Genomic DNA, 19,750 nt, shown 5'->3' on the forward strand with positions numbered 1-19,750 from the left:
CCAGCTGCCCCATAAAATAATCCTTCATTTCATCAAGGATTTTTATCTCCCTAGCATGCCCTGATAATACATTTACCCAGTCAATATCGGGGAAGTTGAAATCGCCCATTATTACTGTGTTACCCAGTTTGTTAGCCTCCCTAATTTCTGATAACATTTAAGCATCTGTCTGTTCATCCTGGTCAGGCAGACGGTAGTACACTCCTATCACTATCCTTTTCCCCCTTACACACAGAATTTCTACCCATAGGGATTCTAAGGTATGTTTCTACTCCGGTAGAATTTTGAGTCCATTCGATTTGAAGCCCTTATTAACATATAATGCTATACCTTCACTGATTCAATCCACCCTATCAATACCAGTGTCTAAAAAAACCCCCCCAAAAAACTAGTACACGAGAAACAAGGAAAACCTGTAGACAAAACGTACAAGATGCAGGCTATGTTTATTCTATCTATTATTAAATGCAGTTGTTACCACCTTTTAACAAACCAAGGGACCCGACACGGTCTGTGTTTCGGTTAACACGCATTCCCCAGGGGTCCAAGGTTGATAAGGTTTCAAAGTAAACCTCAAATAAAAATAAACATGAGCCTGTGTAAATCAAGGATATCTCTGACCGACAGTCTCAGTGTGTAAAAAACAGTGCCATTTAGAGAATCTGGGCCTATGTGTCTGCTAAGGTCTCTAATGTGCTTCCGTTTTGTATTTAGGATCGAATGGTTTTACCCTGCCCCTGGATAAAGCATTTACACTCCTGATGCAGTGAAGAATGAAACATGGAGCCATGCTGGGTCTTGAAGGGAATGGGCAGAAATACCATTTTTAATCTGAATATAAGAAAGATCGTTTAAGAGATGACTGAACTGTTTAGTATGGAACCGATGACATCATTGTTACAGTGCAGCAGAGACATTCAGTCACTTAAATATTTGAGATTCCTTTTTATTAAATGCATAACAGATTGGGATTTGGGGGGGAAATATTATTGAGCTCATCAATGGCTGCGACAATAATTTTCACAAAGCATGCCATTAAGTATTGGGAGAAGCTTGCCAGACAATTACACAACAATCTCTGATCCTTACCTCAGTTTATCTGGTATCCTGAAGCCAGCTGAGCTTTGGAAGCTAGCGCCTGCCTTCAGCGCCCAGCGATAGTGTTGTGATAAGAGGGCTCGGCGAGCGGTGGTTGGATTGTCCTTCTTTGCAGTGTCTGCATTCTTCAATGGGGAAAACTCCTCCTCCCTTAGAACGTCAAACACAACAAAATTCCTGGCAGCAGAAAAAGGACAGAGGTTCAGTAGTGTTTCCTGTATGTGACAGAAGCTTCTTTCTCTATCACATAACCCTAACACAAGTCACACTGATCTACTGCCATAATTCAGCAAGTGTGTTTTATTTGCCAGTTCTAGGACAGAACAGAAACTTTACAGCCTTTGCAGTTTTCTATATATATTTTTGCATGTGCATCTTTCCTAAGCTGAACATGTCAATTATTTCCTATAATTATAATTCTGGCCTGCTAGTTTCCAATTCAATCAAAACTAGTTGCAGTTAAGAACTTTTATTTGCAAAAGCCCTGGGTTTTCCTCAGCGGTTAGCCTTCTCTCCAGAAATACTGTTTGGCTAGGAGGCTACAGACTGCAGCTTCCTCTAGTATACACTACCTCTACAGCCACCACTGTTTTGATGATTTTGTTCCTGCATAGCAGCACCTGAAACCCCTTATTCCCTACATTATCTGTTTATCTATGAATATCTAAATGTCATAGTGCAGTTTATAAAAAGTTCAGCATTGGCATTTTCTCATCTTTTTCCATCTCAAGTCCTTTTTTGTAAGCATGAGGCAAGTTAAAGAATTGAATTATAAATGTTCCTAGATGATATGTGATTGGACCACAGCCAGCACTGAAGATTCCAAGTTTCAAACATTTAACCATTTTTCTGTGTTAACGTGTCTACTGTACTCATGTATACTTTTACATCTCCTTTTTGATTTTATCTTTTGTTTACATGTTTTAGAAAAAAAGGGTCATACTTTTCCCTTGTACAGTATGTCGGTTAAGGATTCTCTCAAAATAAAACTGAAAAATTAAAATCACATTTTCATACAATTGGGACAATCACTTATTCTCCTGGGAGGGTCAATTTGAGAAGTCTGTACAAACAGCAATTGTCTGTCACTTGAATGTCTAAATAGGGAAGGGATGGGCAAGAATATCCTTCAAGCCTGAACATAACACAAATGATTAAACCACCGAAGCATCCATCTGTAGACCAGGCATGATGTCATGAGAGGTATGCTGTCTGCCTGGTGGCAAAATCCAAGATGTTATGGAGAGTTGCCGAGACATCATGCCTGATGACTATTATCCGATGCTGCTCATCCATGTTGGCACTAATGACACTGCCAGGTACCCCTGCAAACATATCAAAAGCAATTTTGTGGCTCTGGGAGAGAAGATGAGGCAGTCAGGTATGCAGATGGTATTCTCGTCCATCCTCCCTATTGAGGGTAAAGGCCAGGGCAGAGAAGCTCGCATCCTGGAGATGTGTGGCTATGTGGATGGTGTCATTGAGAGCATTTTGGGTACCTGGACCATGGGATGATTTTCCAAGGGCTGCTGAGTAGGATGGTGTGCATCTATCAAAGAAAGGAAGAAGTATCTTCGGCAGCCAGCTGGCTAATCTACTGAAGAGGGCTTTAAACTAGAAATGATGGGGATGGGTGATCTAAGCCCCCAGTTGAGTAATAAGCCCTCAGGTAAGTAAATCACTTAATACCTCTACACCAGGGGTGCCCAATACGTCGATCGCGATCGACCAGTAGCTCAGGAAGGCAATGTGAGTCGATCGCGGGCCAATCAGCCATCCTCTCCCTAGGGCCTTTTAGCTGGGCGGTCCGCCCAGCTGTCATCTGCCGCTGCTGATCATTAAAAAACCCTCCATAAAACCGGCTTGGAGATTTCAGCCCATAGCGAACTTATGCTCCGGGCTCTAACGTGTGCGTGCCAGCTTCTCTTCTCTTCCCTACGAAACCGGAAGTTATGTCCGGGGGGGGGGAAGGGAAGCCGGCACACACATGTTGAGAGCCCTGAAGCAAGCGTTCGCTACGGGCTAATGCGGGAAACAGGTTAGTGAAGCATTTGTTCTTCATCCTGCCGGGTCCTGCCTACTTTCTGTTTCCGCGAAGGCAGGACCCGGCAGCATTTCCCCCAATAGGTTCATCACGATCTTGGGCTGATCAGCCTTCCTCTTCCCGACGGCAGAATTGACGTCGGGGAGAGGAATGCTGGTTGGCCGAAGCAGGGAGAGCTTGGGGCCTGTTATTGGTGGCGTTTAGGTCCTGGTCCCCGATGGCAAAGGCAGTGGCAGTGGCTTGGGGGAGGGCAGGGAGAAAGAAAGAAAAAGGGCAGGCAGGGAGACAGAAGGAAAGAAGAGAAAACAGAAAAAAAAGAAAGGGAGGCAGAGAGAAAGAAAGGGCAGGGAAGAGGAAGGAAAAGTTGGGGGAAGGAATGAGGTCTGGAGGAGAGGAAGCATACAGGCTAAAAGAAGGGAAGAAAGATTGTATGCACAGTCAGAAGAAGAAAGTGCAACCAGAGACTCATGAAATCACCAGACAAGGTAGGAAAAATGATTTTATTTTAAATTTAGTGATCAAAATGTGTCTGAATTTATATCTGCTGTCTATATTTTACACTAAGGTCCCCTTTTACTAAACCGCATTAGAGGTTTTTAGCGCAGGGAGCCTATGAGTGTCGAGAGCAGCGCTGGACATTCAGCGCAGCTCCCTGCGCTAAAAACTGCTATCGTGGTTTAGTAAAAAGGGAGGGGGGTATATTTGTCTATTTTTGTATGGTTGTTACTGAGGTGATAGTGCATAGAGTCATCTGCTTTGACCTCTTTGAAAAACCCTGGAATAGGAATGATAATTAACATTTTCTATGCGTACAGTGTGCTTTGTGGTTTTTTTTAAATTTTATTGTTGGTAGATCATTTTGACTTGGTCATTTAAAAAGTAGCTCGCAAGCCCAAAAAGTGTGGGCACCCCTGCTCTACACGGATGGGAAAAGGGGGCAATGTCTGGAAAGCAGTATATACTAATGCTCGAAGTATGGGAAACAACAATCTGGATCTAGAAGCTGTGATGGAAGAAGATGAGTTGGATATAGTGGCGATCACGGAGACGTGATTCACGGAGAACCATGATTAGGATGTAGTTATATTAGGCTATAATCTGTTCAGGAAATACAGGGTAGGAAGAAATGGAGGGGAAGTAGCATTATATGTTAAAGATCATATTAAAGCCACACAATTGCAGGATCTGCAGTGCAAGGAAGAGGCACTGTGGATCAATTTGGAAAGAGAGAATGGTAAATATATTTATACTAGTCTTTAAGCCCGTTACATTAACGGGTGCTAGAATATATGTATGTCTGTCTTTCTTTCTTTCTGTCTCACTCCCTGCCCTTGTGTCTTTCTTCTTTTCTTTCTGTCTCCCTCCCTCCTATTATTTGTCTTTCTATTTGTCTCTCTTTCTGCCCCCTATGCAGCATTTATCTCCCCTTGTCCACTTTCCTGTACAGTAGCCATATCAGCATTCCCTCCCCCTCCATTTCCTTGTGCATCAGCATTTCCCCCCCTCCCTACTTCCCTGTGCAGCATTTTCCTCCCTCGGGTGCTAGAATATATGTGTGTGTGTCTTTATTTCTTTCTCTCTCTGTCTCCTTAGCCACTTTTTCCTGTCCATTCTCCCTTCTTTTTACCTCCCCTGTGTCCACCACCATCCCTTTACTGCTCCCCTTATCCAGCAGCAGCCCTTCTCCCTTTGTTTTACCTCCCCCCTGTCCATCAGTACCTCTTCCTGCTCCCCCTGTCCAACAATAGGCATCCCTTCCTTTTTTCCCCCCCTGTCCATCATCACCTCTTCCTGCTCCCCCTGTCCAGCAGTAGGCCTCCCTTCATTTTTTCCCCCTGTCCATCAGCATCTCTTCCTGCTCCCCCTGTCCAGCAGTAGGCCTCCCTTCATTTTTTCCCCCTGTCCATCAGCACCTCTTCCTGCTCCCCCTGTCCAGCATTAGGCCTCCCTTCATTTTTCCCCCCTGTCCACCACCACCCCTTCACTGCTCCCCTTATCCAGCAGCAGCCCTTCTCCCTTTGTTTTACCTCCCCCCTGTCCATCAGCACCTCTTCCTGCTCCCCCTGTCCAGCAGTAGGCCTCCCTTCATTTCCCCCCCTGTCCATCAGCACCTCTTCCTGCTCCCCCTGTCCAGCAGTAGGCCTCCCTTCATTTTTCCCCCCTGTCCACCACCACCCCTTCACTGCTCCCCTTATCCAGCAGCAGCCCTTCTCCCTTTGTTTTACCTCCCCCCTGTCCATCAGTACCTCTTCCTGCTCCCCCTGTCCAACAATAGGCATCCCTTCCTTTTTTCCTTTTTCCCCCCTGTCCATCATCACCTCTTCCTGCTCCCTCTGTCCAGCAGTAGGCCTCCCTTCATTTCCCCCCCCATCAGCATCTCTTCATGCTCCCCCTGTCCAGCAGTAGGCCTCCCTTCATTTTTCCCTGTCCATCAGCATCTCTTCCTGCTCCCCCTGTCCAGCAGTAGGCCTCCCTTCATTTTTCCCCCTGTCCACCACCACCCCTTCACTGCTCCCCTTATCCAGCAGCAGCCCTTCTCCCTTTGTTTTACCTCCCCCCTGTCCATCAGTACCTCTTCCTGCTCCCCCTGTCCAACAATAGGCATCCCTTCCTTTTTTCCTTTTTCCCCCCTGTCCATCACCTCTTCCTGCTCCCTCTGTCCAGCAGTAGGCCTCCCTTCATTTCCCCCCCCATCAGCATCTCTTCCTGCTCCCCCTGTCCAGCAGTAGGCCTCCCTTCATTTTTTCCCTGTCCATCAGCATCTCTTCCTGCTCCCCCTGTCCAGCAGTAGGCCTCCCTTCATTTTTTCCCCCTGTCCATCAGCACCTCTTCCTGCTCCCCCTGTCCAGCATTAGGCCTCCCTTCATTTTTCCCCCCTGTCCACCACCACCCCTTCACTGCTCCCATTATCCAGCAGCAGCTCTTCTCCCTTTGTTTTACCTCCCTCCAGTCCATCAGCACCTCTTCCTGCTCCCCCTGTCCAGCAGTAGGCCTCCCTTCACTTCCCTCCCAGTCCATCAGCACCTCTTCCTGCTCCCTCTGTCCAGCAGTAGGCCTCCCTTCCCCCCCCCTCCATCAGCATCTCTTCCTGCTCCCCCTGTCCAGCAGTAGGCCTCCCTTAATTTTTTCCCCCTGTCCATCAGCATCTCTTCCTGCTCCCCCTGTCCAGCAGTAGGCCTCCCTTAATTTTTTCCGCCTGTCCATCAGCACCTCTTCCTGCTCCCCCTGTCCAGCATTAGGCCTCCCTTCATTTTTCCCCCTGTCCACCACCACCCCTTCACTGCTCCCCTTATCCAGCAGCAGCCCTTCTCCCTTTGTTTTACCTCCCTCCTGTCCATCAGCACCTCTTCCTGCTCCCCCTGTCCAGCAGTAGGCCTCCCTTCATTCCCCCCCTGTCCATCAGCACCTCTTCCTGCTCCCCCTGTCCAGCAGTAGGCCTCCCTTCATTTCCCCCCCTGTCCATCAGCACCTCTTCCTGCTCCCCCTGTCCAGCAGTAGGCCTCCCTTCATTTCCCCCCCCTTGTCCATCAGCACCTCTTCCTGCTCCCCCTGTCCAACAATAGGCCTCCCTTCCTTTTTTCCCCCCATGTCCATCATCACCTCTTCCTGCTCCCCCTGTCCACGGGAGTTAGCACAGAGCCGGTCTCTGCCGTTCTCCCCAGAGTTTTTTATTTACTCGGATAGTCCTTGCCGCCCCCCCTTCCCTTCCCGCATACCCGATTACGAAGTTGGCGATTCAAGCAGCCTGTGCAGCAGTCTTCACACGCTGCTTCGGGTTCTTCTACTGCCCTGATTTACTCTGGCACGTCCCTGATGACATTATCAGAGACGCGGCAGAGCAAATCAGGGCAGTAGAAGGGCCTGAATCAGGGCAGTAGAAGGGCCAGAAGCAGCATGTGAAGACTGATGCACACGCTGCTTAAATCGCCGGGTAGGTAGTCGGGTCAGCGGCAAGGGAAGGGTGGTGAGCGGCAAAGGACTCGTCTGGTCTGTTGCGGAGGGCGGCCCAGCTCCATTTTTCGATTCTGGAGAGGAGAGGGGGGGGGGCAAATGCGCTGTGTTGGGGGAAGGGTAGGCAGACGCGGGGACCGGGTTGCGCGCTTTCATGCTCAGTATATTTCACAGCTTCTGTGGTGCCTGAGCTGCAGGAGAGGGAGCGGGTTGTGCGGGGGAGGCCCCGACTGCCCCAGCTGCAGCTTCTTCGTCATTGAAAGCCGCCGCCGCAGCTCCTCTCTCGATCCTGGTGCAGTTTGAGAGAGGAGCCGGTACCATGCACAGTGAGAGGCGGGGGCAAGGAAGGCCGCCACAGCTGTGTAACTTTTTTTTTTATTTGAAAGCCGCCGCCGCAGCCGAGGCCGCGCATGCGCACTCGTGTTTCCGCGACGGATCAGGGAACACGACTTTTGAGTGCGCATGCGCGGCCTAGCATTTTATTATATTAGATTGGTGTGATATGCAGGCTTCATTCACAGACGGAAGAAGCGAACAGAGATTTAATAGTATACATTCAGAAAATATCTAAAAAAGGGGAAGTTTTACTAATAGGTGAGTTTAACATGCTGGATGTTGATTGGGGTATGCCTATTGCAAGATCTTTTAGAAGTTGGGAGATCTTGGATTCTCTACAAGAAGAACTGTTCCAGCAGTTGGTAATGGAACCCAAGCGGGATGGGGTCATACTGGACTTAAGTTTATTTAAGATTTGATATACCGTTCCTGCATTTTACTGACCTAATCGGTTTACAATGTATCAAACTAAAATGAAATTAGGTACTTGAGAAAAACTACCCTATCTGTTCTGAAGATTTAGGGCTCCTTTTACGAAGCCGTGTTAGCGGTTTAACGCACACTAAACCGCCGGCCGCGCTAGCCGCTACTGCCTCCTCTTGAGCAGGCAATAGTTTTTTGGCTAGCACAGGGGTTAGCGCGTGATAAAACGTCACGGTGCAATAAAAAGGAGTCCTTAGTGCTTACAAATGGGGAAAGTGTTTCTGATGTTATAGTGAGTGATCATCTGGCATCCAGTGATCACTGTATGATACAGTTTAATATTAAGATGGGTATAGAGAGGGCTCTTTCAAAAAAATTAACTTTGTTCTGAGCGCGCTTACTGCATCTCAATATATAGGGTACCTTTATGCTAATAATTCAGAAATAGGTATTTTCATAAAAATATTATTTATTCAATTTATATCAAATTAAACTTGAGGTTAAAATTAGAATTAAATTGCCAATTAATTATATGCATTACATGCATTTCCATAAACTATAACCCCATGCTAGTCTGTATGTGAGGTGGGTGTCTCTCCCAGAAACTAAGTGGCTTCTTGTGGAGAGAATTTACATACATATACACACACACACACACACACACACACACACACACACACACACCAGTCCAAGAAAGGTCGCTATACACAGTGTCATCTCAGTTTGGATGGGGGATTGCATCAAAGAATTGTTGTCTGGATGGGAGCGGCTGGAAGGAGTAGAAATGCAGTGGGCAAAACTGAAAGAAGTAATTGTAAGAACAACAAACCTTTTTGTGAGGCAAATAAGTAAAAGTAAGAGGAAAAGGCTGCTTTGGTTCTCAAAAGTAGTAGATGAGAAGGTAAGGAATAAGAGGTTAGCTTTCATAACCTACAAAAGATCGCAGAAAGAGGAAGACAGGCAAAAATATCTGGAAACGTTAAGAGAGGCTGGTCAGGAAAGCAAAGATGCAAATGGAAGAAAAAATAGCTGACATGGTAAAACGGGAAGAGAAGACATTTTTTAGATAAATTAGTGATAGAAGACATACAAAAGTAGCATTGTGAGACTCAAAGGTGAGGGGGAGAAATATGTAGAAGATGATAAAGAAAAGGATGAATTGTTTAACAAATATTTCTGTTCTGTGTTCATGGCTGAAGTGCTGGGAGCTGGACTGTAGAAAACAAACGTGAATAGGAATGGAGGAGTAGTAGATCCTGATCGATTTTCAGAGGGTTGTGTTCATGAGGAGCTAGCTAAATTAAAGGTAGACAAAGCAATGGGGCTGGATGGTATACATCCAAGGGTGCTGAATGAACTTAGGGAAGTTCTGATAGCTCTGCTGACTGACCTTTTCAATGAGTCTCTAGAGTCAGGAGCTGTACCGAAGGACTGGAGAAGGGTGGATGTGGTCCCTCTCCACAAAAGTGGAAGTAAGGAAGAAGAAAGAAATTATAGACCGATAATTCTGACTTCTGTGGTAAGCAAATTAATGGAAACGCTTTTAAAACTTAGAATGGTGAAGTAATCCAGTGGATTACAGGACCGGAGGCAACATGGATTCACTAGAGGTAGGTCTTGTCAGACAAATCTGATTAATTTCTTTGACTGGGTGATCAGAGAATTGTATAGATGTGGTGTATTTAGATTTTAGCAAAGCCTTTGACAGTGTTCCATACAGATGTCTAATAAATGAACTGAGTGCCCTTGGGATGGGTCCCAAAGTGACAGGCTGGTTCAAGAACTGGTTGAGTGGAAGGCGACAGAGGGTAGTGATCAATGGAGGTTGCTCTGAGGAAAGGGATGTTATCAGTGGTTTGCCTCAAGGTTCTGTTCTTTGGCCTGTTCTTTTTAACATTTTTATAAACAATATTGCTGAAGGGCTATTGGATAAGATTTGCCTCTTTGCAAATAATACCGGAATTTACAATAGACACCCAGGATGGTGTGAATAACATGAAGAAAGACCTGGCGAAGCTTGAAGAATGGTCTGAAATTTGGCAGCTAAAATTTAATGCTAAGAAATGCAAGGTCATGCATCTGGGCTGCAAAAACTCGAGGGAACGGTACAGTTTAGGAGGTAAAGAACTTATGTGCACGACAGAAGAGCGGGACTTGGGTGTGATTGTATGTGATTATCTTAAGGTAGCCAAACAGGTTGAAAAGATGACGGCGAAAGCTAGAAGGATGCTAGGGTGCATAGGGAGAGGTATGGCCAGTAGGAAAAAGGAGGTATTAATGCCACTGTATAAGACTTTGGTGAGACCTCATTTAGAATATTGTATACAATTCTGAAGGCCGCACCTTCAAAAAGATATAAAAAGGATGGAGTCGGTCCAGAGGAAGGCTACTAAAATGGTATGTGGTGTTCGTCATAAGGCATATGGGGGATAGACTTAAAGATCTCAATATGTATACTTTGGAGGAAAGGCAGGAGAGGGGAGATATGATAGAGACGTTTAAATACCTACATGATGTAAATGCATACGAGTTGAGTCTCTTTCATTTGAAAGGAAGCTCTGGAATGAGAGGGCATAGGATGAAGTTGGTTTTTTTTTTATTGTTTATTCATTTTCATATCAAAGAACAAAATACTATGGCAAAGGAAATAAAATAAACATTGATGAACATTAACCCAAGAGAAGGGGTGAAAAAATTCACACCTACTAATACTATGAACATAGTCCACAAACTTATGGGAGAAAACCCATACTCTGTAAGGGAAGTTGAGCTTGCAAATTATAACATTCATGGTCATATGAACGCAAGACCAAAAGAAATTCAGAGTTCTTTTGGATTATTTAATTAAGCCTGAATAGCAGATGTCACGGAGTCCTCCAGGAAAAATTGCAGTTGGTAAGGGTTGAAGGGACACGTATCATGTACCTTGGTAGTTTTCCTTAGGCTATGTTTGAAGCTGTAAGAAAACCAGACCCTGTTTGTTTTTCCTTCTCTTAAATACTGCAAGGCCATTTTATGTTTGAAAAGATGTGTGTTATCTTGTTGTGAAGTGAATTCAATTGTTTTCATAGCTGTATTTGCAAGCAGCTTTAGATAAGAGGCTCTGCTGACCAAGGCACCCTTTGGACTTCAGTCTTTAGATAGAAAAATGCTTGTTATTTCTTTTAAAGTTTCATGTGACCTGTGTCCATATATGGTTTGTGTTTACGTCACATGCTGACGACATTGACTCATGTAAAATGATATAAAAAGGGATGTAAAGCTGACAATAAAGCAGACATGTTTGGAAGATGGTTTCTTGTCTTTAAGATATGTCCCCAGATGCATCCGTCTTGCAAATGACACATAAAAAATATATTTATTTGCCTCATAAGTAATGAAATACTTGCAAGGAAACCGAAGTTAAAGTAGCTCCCAAACTAAAAACTGATTGACGGAATGTCAAAAACATCTTCCGTCTAGACTGCATCCACTTTGAGACATCAGGAAAAATAATAATTTTGTGGCCATAAAATTCAACATTCTCTCAGTCCTGAAAAAAAGATGAAGAACTGCTTCTTTGTCTTGCATGAAGACAAAGGTCATAAGCAGAGCAGCCCTAGTTGAGATTTTAATTTGAGAGGCCTCTAACATTCCAGTAAGATCCAAATCTCCAGGTTGTACAGATGATTTATCTTTTCCATTTTCTTCTTTCAGAATATCAAGGTAATACAATTTCTGTAGCAGAGGCATATTGGTCTCTGGATATTTCAAAACCGATATCTGAAAAGAATGAAAAAGTTCTCTGGAAGATTACATTCTAGAGATAGGAAAATAAAGTAATCTCAAATTCAAATTTCTGTTAGTGTTCTCTAGATTTTCAATTTTCTTAATTAAGGTTTTGGCCTTTATTTGACGATTAGAAGAAGCTTTTAACTCTGAGACCAAATTCTCTACTTGATCTAATCTTGCAGACTGATGCTGAATTTTTTCTTCACAAGTTTTAACTTGGAGTGCAGTATTCTATGTTGTAATAAAGTGGGAGCATACCTGATGAAGGCTCTCCATGGCTCCCCACAACGCCTCCATGTCCACAACTGCCTGTTTAATCAGGGGTTTCAAAGGGAAAGTTGAAGAAACTGAGGTTATCTGATTTTGACACGAAGATATTAGCACTTCATTTTTCTCTCTCGTTGAACTCCGAATACCTCCTTCTTCTGCCTCTTGATGGTAGTTTGGCGAGGATCGATTCACTTCTGGGGTCAAAGGCAAAGCCGGCAGCTCCAATGGAGAAACAAACTCCGGCACTTCATAGTTTATTAAAATTTTATTAAACGCTTAACATAAAATTCAAAGTGTTGTACAGTAAAAGTTATTTAAAATATTAATTAGGGAACAGACTACAAATAATAAACATAATCATACAAGACAGACAAATTTGGAGGGGAAGAGGACAAGAAAATAAAAAGGGAAAAATGGGGAGAGCTACAATTTATGAGAAAAGAGAACATAAACGGATAGAAACAATAGGATATAACAAGGTAAGGATTGCAAGAAAGAAAGAGAAAAATAAAATAAAGATAAAGATTATTTAAAAAGGATAAATCAGTTGTAGGCATCTTTAAAAAGAAAGCATTTTAAACTACTCTTGAATTTATCCATGTTTTGTTCTGTTCTGATGTATAGAGGGGGAGAGTTCCAAATTGAAGGAGCAGTGACCAAAAAGATAGAACCCCGACAGGTGCCAATTATTTTTAGTGACGGAACATTAAGAGTATGTTGTGAGGCGGATCTTAGGGTTCTGGGGGGATCGTATGGAATTAGAAGTCTATCTATGAATGCGGGAACACTAGTCTTTAGAGTTTTTAAAGTTAAAAGAACAATTTTATAAGTGATCCGATGCAAGATGGGTAACCAGTGTGCATTCTTCAGCAAAGGAGTAACATGATCAAAATTTTTTGAGCTGGTGATTTTTATTACCATGTTTTGAATAAGTTGAAGACGCCTAATATCTTTTTGACATATCCCTTTACATAATGAATTACAGTAGTCTATTTTTGATATGATGAGCGAGTGAATTAGGATATTAAGAGAATTAGCGTCTAGGAAAGGGACCGGAGATCTTATCATCCTTAGCTTATAATAGCAGTTTTTGACCAGAGTGCTGATTTGGGGTCGAAATGTGAGTCTGTTATTGATGATAATACCTAAGATTTTTGTTGTTAAAGTGGATTCAAGTGGAACCGGGAAGTATATCGGGCTCAGCAAGAGATCGCTGTCTATATCTGAGGTCAGACCCCCCTCGGAGCGCAGATCCGCCCATTCCAAAAGGGACAGCATAGGTAGTGTTAGTTGTCTGGCGTGTTATCAAAGAAGCAGAGGAGGTAGGGAGATCACTCCTCTGTTTTCCCCTGTGTTTTGGCATTGCAGGAACCAGTTGCCGCGATGAGCAAGTATGTAAAGCTTTTGCCAAAAGAAGAAAAACGCCAAAAAATGCAGGAGCCTCTTACAACACGTCTCTCTCTGTCGCCATCTTGGTTTTTCTCAGCATAGGATGAAGTTAAAAGGTGATAGATTACTCCTGAGCCTAAGGATGTGTGGAACAGTCTCCCAGAAGAGGTGGTGGAGACAGAGACTGTGTCTGAATTCAAGGAAGTCTGGGATAGGCATATGGGATCTCTTAGAGAGAGGAAGAGATAATGGTTACTATGGATGGGCATACTGGATTGGCCATTTGGCCTTCATCTGCAATCATGTTTCTATAACAAAATGTACATTACCAGCAAATCCCTAAAAAGTACAAGGAGGCAAAACAAGCACTGAGACATCCATTTTCTTTCCACTCCTTCTGAAGGCACAACGGGTAATCTGCAAGAAGCGACAGTTACAACCCTAGTCATCTTAACCGCAGAGATACCAAGTTATCCAGTTCCAGGGTCTTGGACAGACCTGGATTTCTGACCATCCCACCCTGGTGCATTATGTGATTTGCAGAACTGATTTCAATAGGTAGTTATCAAGCACTACAAATCCCACACTGCTTTGGGATATAAGTTCAAAACCAGGACTGGTCAAAAAGTCTCCAGCCTGGAACTGGATAACTCAGCATCCCTAGAACTGAGCAGACTGGATGGGCCATTTTAATCTATTTGCCATAATCTACTATGTTACTTTTAATTTACTTAATTACACTGGAGCTTAAAAAAAAAAAAAAAGGAGTCAGGAGAATTTCTTGAACACCAACACGAACCCTGACACCCTGTGGACTTCTTATGACTTTGGACATGTCACTTTAGCTCCTTCTTTCCATGTTTCATCAAGTGTAATGTTCCCAACTACAGTATCACCATTGTTTCTTCTTCTATCTTCTCAGTGGCTATCTTCTCTAGCATCTAAAAGGGTGGAAAAAATGAAGGGCCTATGTGCCATTTCAGTTCCAAAAGGACCCAAGGAGGCAATCATAATGCTCTCTAAAAATTAAACAATTTGAAGCAAACACCTGACCTAGATAATGTCAAAGGAGGAAAAGAGAAGAAAAAGATTCATTTCTTTTCACTAACTTAGAAAACTGGAACACATCAAACACAAACTTCTCCATCTTTATCCCATTTGGTGTGGCAGGTTTTACCAGATTTCCCTCTTCGTCAATGAAGGGGATCTTCTTTATCGCAATGTGCTGCTTCAGCTGAGGCTCCAGTGTACTACCAGTGAAAGAAGAGAGTTACTATGTTTTAAATAATAATACATATTAAAGACAGCTCAGAACATTCTTATTTCATCTCCTCTCCCAAAGAGTATGGGGCTCATAATCAAAAAAAACCCAAACATCTAAAAAGTGGCCTAAATAGGTACTTGGACGATCAAAAAGCTGCCTCTAAATGCATAGAGCGAAAAGAGGCGTTTTTAGAGGAGGGAATAGGGCGGATGGTGGGCAGGAGGTGGGCCGACCTACATCTAGGCATACAGCAGGTACAACCAAAAGTTTAGGTAGGTTGTCTAGTCGGCACTTATACATTTTGACTTAGACCAAGTCAAAACAGGTATATGTACAGAAAAAGGGGCCGCTGAGCTGATCGCTGTAGCTCAGCAGCCCCAGCAACCTGCCTACTGACACTATCGCTGCAGGAGAGATGGCTCATCTCTCCTGCCGTGATGGTGATCGCCCCCCCCCTCCGAACCGCGGCACTTCAGGGTGAGCATCGCGGCAGGGCATCTCCCCTGTCGGCGATCCTCACCCAGAAATGCCGTGGTTTGCAGGGGGGTGGGCCATCACTCTCGCGGCAGGAGAGATGAGCCATCTCTCCTGCAGCAATCAGCCCTCCCCCGTGACACAATCAGGGCCAGAGGGAGCCCAAGCCCTCTTGCCCTGGTGAGCCTGACCTTTCCTGACACAATTGGGGCAAGAAGGAGCCCAAGCCCTCTTGCCCCAGCGATTTTCCGAACCCCCGACAGGAGGAGCCTAAGGCTACTGGGCCTATTCCGGTTGGCCCAGGCGCCTCAGGCTCCACCTGTGGGCGGGGTTTGAGCCGCCTGGGCCAATCAGGCCCTAAGGCCAGCCATTCAACGGATGGCTGGTCTGCCAGACGGATGGGCTTGGCACCCGTCCGCCAGCCAACAAATTTAAGGTACGAGGAGGGGGACTGGGGTGGGGTTCGAGGGGTCAGCAAGATCTCGCGGGTAGGCAGCCAATCAGGGGTTCGGGGGAGGGGGGTGCGTCGAGAGCAGGAGGGCTTGGGATCCCTCCTGCCCGTATCTTAGTGGGGATGGGGGGTAGGGGGTTTGCCTGGGCAGGAGGACTTGGGCTCCCTCTTGCCCCGATCGTGTCAGGGAAGGTCGGGCTCGCCAAGGCAAGAGGGCTTGGGCTCCCTCTTGCCCCGATCTTCGTCGGGGGTTTGGGGAATCGCCGAAGCAAGAGGGCTTGGACTCCCTCTTGCCCCGATTGTTGTTGGGGAGGGGGGATTCTGTAACTGGTGGTGTTTTTGACGGATACCTGTTACAGAATCCAGCTTTTAGGCGAAGGACTGGCTCCTCCTTCACCTAAAAGCTCTTGTTTTGGGCGTTTGGGAGTTAGGCTTTTTTAAGGTTGATTATTTGTTGTTAGTGTAGACGTAGTGGTGGTCTGGGCGTTTAAACAGCTGATAATGGACATTTTCCCTGCTTCTACTTTCTACGTTTAAGGCCTTAGGCCAAAAGGGAACTTAGATGTTTTTTTTTATTATGCCCCTCTATATGTTCACATCACACCCAGCTTATTTATTTAGAGCACAAACTCTGCTACCACCTCAATAATATTTTGCACCATTTTTTGTTTGTATCTTAAGCCCCATTCCCTGGCTTCACTGCTACAACCTTAAAGCAGGAGTCACAGGTCCCTTCTTCACAGCCTGTACCCTAAAATATACACAGCAGGTGTTTTGTGACAGTTGGGATTTTCTGTCTCTCAGGGTTTAGGACAGCAGGGTCCAGAAAAAGCAGCATTGTGTTGGGATGGCTCTAAAGTGGTTCCTGGGAGGCAATTTTTTTAAAACTTGTGCATGATGTAGAACAATCTCTCTGCTCTTCTCAATTCTCAATATTCTTAGCCCACACACTCCCAAACTTGGGTGACACTTACTATGCTACAGTCTTGAGGAAATCCAGGGTGAAGAAGTGATTGCAGATGTTCCCAGCATTGTAGGTCAGCAGCCCATCAGGGCCACGCTTGTGTACCATTTCTGGGCTAATTTCACTGTATTCCACAACCTGGTAAACCCCATCTACCTGGCATACCACACCCACGGGTTCATCAGGGTAGGCTTTCTCTACCACCTGTAGGCATAATTGACAAGATCAGACTGGAGAAAACTCAAAGACTCTTACATTTACCTTTCAGTGGCTTCACATTCATGCTGGCAGAGTTCTCATTGTAAGCAGGTATGCAGAAAGGGATGGGGGTTTGTGCTGATGACAATAAATAAAAGTAAAAGCTTGTTGCAAACAGGTAAAACAATGCAACAGCAAAAAGGATACTTGGATACAGAGGGAGAGGAATAACCAGAAGGAAAAAGGAGGTGATAGTGCCTCTGTATAAATATCTAGGGAAACCCCATTTAGAGTATTGTGTACAATTCTGGAGACTGAACCTACAAAAGATTAAAGAGGATGGAGTCAGTCCAGAGGGTGACTACTAAAATGGTTTATCATAGTGATGTGGCCATGGGTGGGCCCAGGTCCACCCAGTGGCAGCACATCTATGAGGTAGCTGATAGGGATGCCCAAGCCCCATCAGCTAAAAACTCCCAAATCCTCTCCTTCGCATAATTTTAAAGGGCCAATCTTTGCCAGCAATGAGCATGACTGATACATGCTGCTTGCACAGACTCCACAGCCTTCTGTCTGATGAACTCTGCCACTGTGGAAACAGGAAGTCGCGTCCGAAGGAAGGCTGTGGGGCTGTTGAAAGCATATATCAGTCGCGTTGCTCACTGCCAGTGAAGACTGGCCCTTCAAAAGGTAGGCAGTGACAAAAGGGGGAGGTGGAATTGCCTTGCCTCACTGGGAGCGGGACAGATGAGATTTTCTGCCCTCCCAACTGGGGTCCTGGCCTGCCCAAAAACTGGGTGTCTGACTATGCCCCTATTTTATCATAAAACATAGGGGGTCAGATTTAAAGATCAATACGTATACTTCAGATGAAAGGCAGGAAAAAGGGGATATGATAAAGACATTTAAATATCTCTGTAACATAAGTACAAGGGAGGCAAGTCTCTCCATTTGAAAACAAAACTCTGGAATGAGGGAGCATAGGATGAAGGTGGAAGGAGATAGATTCAAAAGTAATCTAAGAAAATACTTCTGTACAGAAAGGCTGGGGGATGCATTGAACAGTTTCCCGATGGAAGCAATGGAAATGAAGACTATCTGAATTCAAGAAAGCATGGGTTGGACATATATGATCTCTATAGGAGAGGAAGGGATAGTAGATCTGGAATAACCTCACCTCCCCTCTCCGAACCTCAAGCTCCCTCCAACTCTTCCGCAAACACCTAAAAACCTGGCTATTCTCAAAATTGTAACACTTCCCCCCTCTTAGGCCTCTCACCTTCCCCCTTTACACCTAACTCTTTAATCTCTCCACTGTAGTTCCTCTCTCATCTTTCTTCCTGTAAACCGTGCCGAGCTCCGCATTCGTGGAGATGGTGCGGTATATAAACCCAAGGTTTAGTTTAGTTTAGATAATATAGATGGGTAGACTGGATAGGCCTTATGGTCTTTATCTGCTACCTTTTTTATGTTTATATATTATTCTATTTAATATAAAATCTGAAAGTAACTGGTTTTAGTTTTTCGTCATTATCCAATGTAGCCATAATAAAACTTGACCAGCCAGTCTGATTTTCAAGATATCAACAGTGAATGTGCATGAGATAGATTTGCATGCAATAGAATATCCTGTAAACCTGATTGACTGGGTTTGTACCGAGGCCTGGGTTGAGCACCACAGACTTAACTGCTTACCAGTGGCATAAATTCCACCTAAGCAGCCACTGTGTAGCAGGGAGGCACTGTGAAGGACAGGCCCACTTATAGCAAGTATCTTTTAAGGTGAAACCCCCTTCACCTAGGAGCCTTTCCTATTTTTGCTTTGGGGTCTCTTAATTTGACTTCCGTTCTTCAAAGATACATCTGGGTGTCACTCCCAACTTAGATCCTGCCTCTTCCAGCCTCTCAAAAGAGGGCTAAGCTAAGCTCTGCTATTCATCTTAAGAACAGAGTAAATTGATCAGTTTCTATATAGAGGTGCAATACTTGGTTTATCTGTAGAATTAAAGAAGCAAAAAAACAGAAGACCCAATGTTCTACAGAAAAGAAGCAATCCAACAACAAAAACTGTGGCCGAAACACAGTGTTCTTGACATTCCTTTATTTCTTCAATCAACGTCAAGAAAAATGTCCACATAAACCGTATTAAAAACTAACGGACCCGACATGGGCTGTGTTTCGGCTAACAAAGCCTTTCTCAAGGGTCAGGTCGTTAAATAATATGCTAGTATTGTGGAATTGGTTCTGTGAAAGTGTAGTTTCTGTGCAATAGCAGTCAAGCCCTGCTTTGTTCTACAAATCGGCATTTGCAATTTGGAAACCAATTCCACAATACAGTTGATGTGGATATTTTTCTTGACATTGATTGAAGAAATAAAGGAAGGTCAAGAACATTGTGTTTTGTCCATAGTTTGTTTTGTTGTTGGAGAATTAAAGAACAGATAACACACCTGAATAGATGCCACTTGAGATGGAAAGGAAGAAGGGATATGCAAGAAATTATGTGCATTGAAAAACACACAATGTAGCATGCCCACTGTAATATCTTGCATTATTTCTGAGTAGCACATACATAATGGCACAGTAGTAAAACAGCCTGTGTGCTGTTTTGCCATATTGAACCCCATGATCAAATATTTTGTTGTAGTTTTGAAAAAGGAAACAGTCTTTCTAACCAGGCTTATAGTTACTAGTCAGGTAGTGCTGTGAGAATACATCTCCCCACCTTGGCACCACAATCAGCCCCTTTGCACACACAAAATCCGATAAAGACAGGATCGGCCATTTTGACCAGGATGTTGTCCACGCAGTAGACATGAATATATTGAATACCACGATGCTCCATATCCTCAAGAATCTTGTTTTCTGCCAGGGCTCGGTACAGACCTCCATTACCATCTATGACAATAAAAAAAAGAGACAGGGTCTACAAATAGCCAGTCATCAAAGGAGGACAGTACAGCCACTTCCACCACTTATTCTTACTGCACCAAAGAGCTCTTTTATTATTAAGAATGATATTATTTGTTATTCACATAGGTGGGCTTTTATAAAGGTGTGCTGCCAAGCAGTGCACGCTAAATACTAAGCCACCCATAGGAACAGAACGGGTGGCTC

General features: G+C 44.4%; 1 protein-coding gene across 2 annotated transcripts in view; it reads right to left on the reverse strand.

Moving 5' to 3' along the window:
* UAP1L1 (UDP-N-acetylglucosamine pyrophosphorylase 1 like 1) overlaps positions 1 to 19,750 on the reverse strand; it is a 92,643-nt gene that overhangs the window by 46,308 nt on the left and 26,585 nt on the right. For both annotated transcript variants that reach the window (XR_004540958.1, XM_033962105.1), the window contains exons 4-7: positions 19,359 to 19,531; positions 16,446 to 16,639; positions 14,392 to 14,532; positions 1,090 to 1,275 (exon numbers count right to left, since the gene is read on the reverse strand). Coding sequence is in view for 1 of the 2 variants with exons in the window: in XM_033962105.1 (XP_033817996.1) it covers positions 1,090 to 1,275; positions 14,392 to 14,532; positions 16,446 to 16,639; positions 19,359 to 19,531 (694 nt within the window). In the remaining variant the exon portion in view is untranslated. The remainder of the gene's footprint in view (positions 1 to 1,089; positions 1,276 to 14,391; positions 14,533 to 16,445; positions 16,640 to 19,358; positions 19,532 to 19,750) is intronic.

Source organism: Geotrypetes seraphini, chromosome 10 (genome assembly GCF_902459505.1).
Source record: "Geotrypetes seraphini chromosome 10, aGeoSer1.1, whole genome shotgun sequence".
NCBI classification, from domain to species: domain Eukaryota; kingdom Metazoa; phylum Chordata; class Amphibia; order Gymnophiona; family Dermophiidae; genus Geotrypetes; species Geotrypetes seraphini.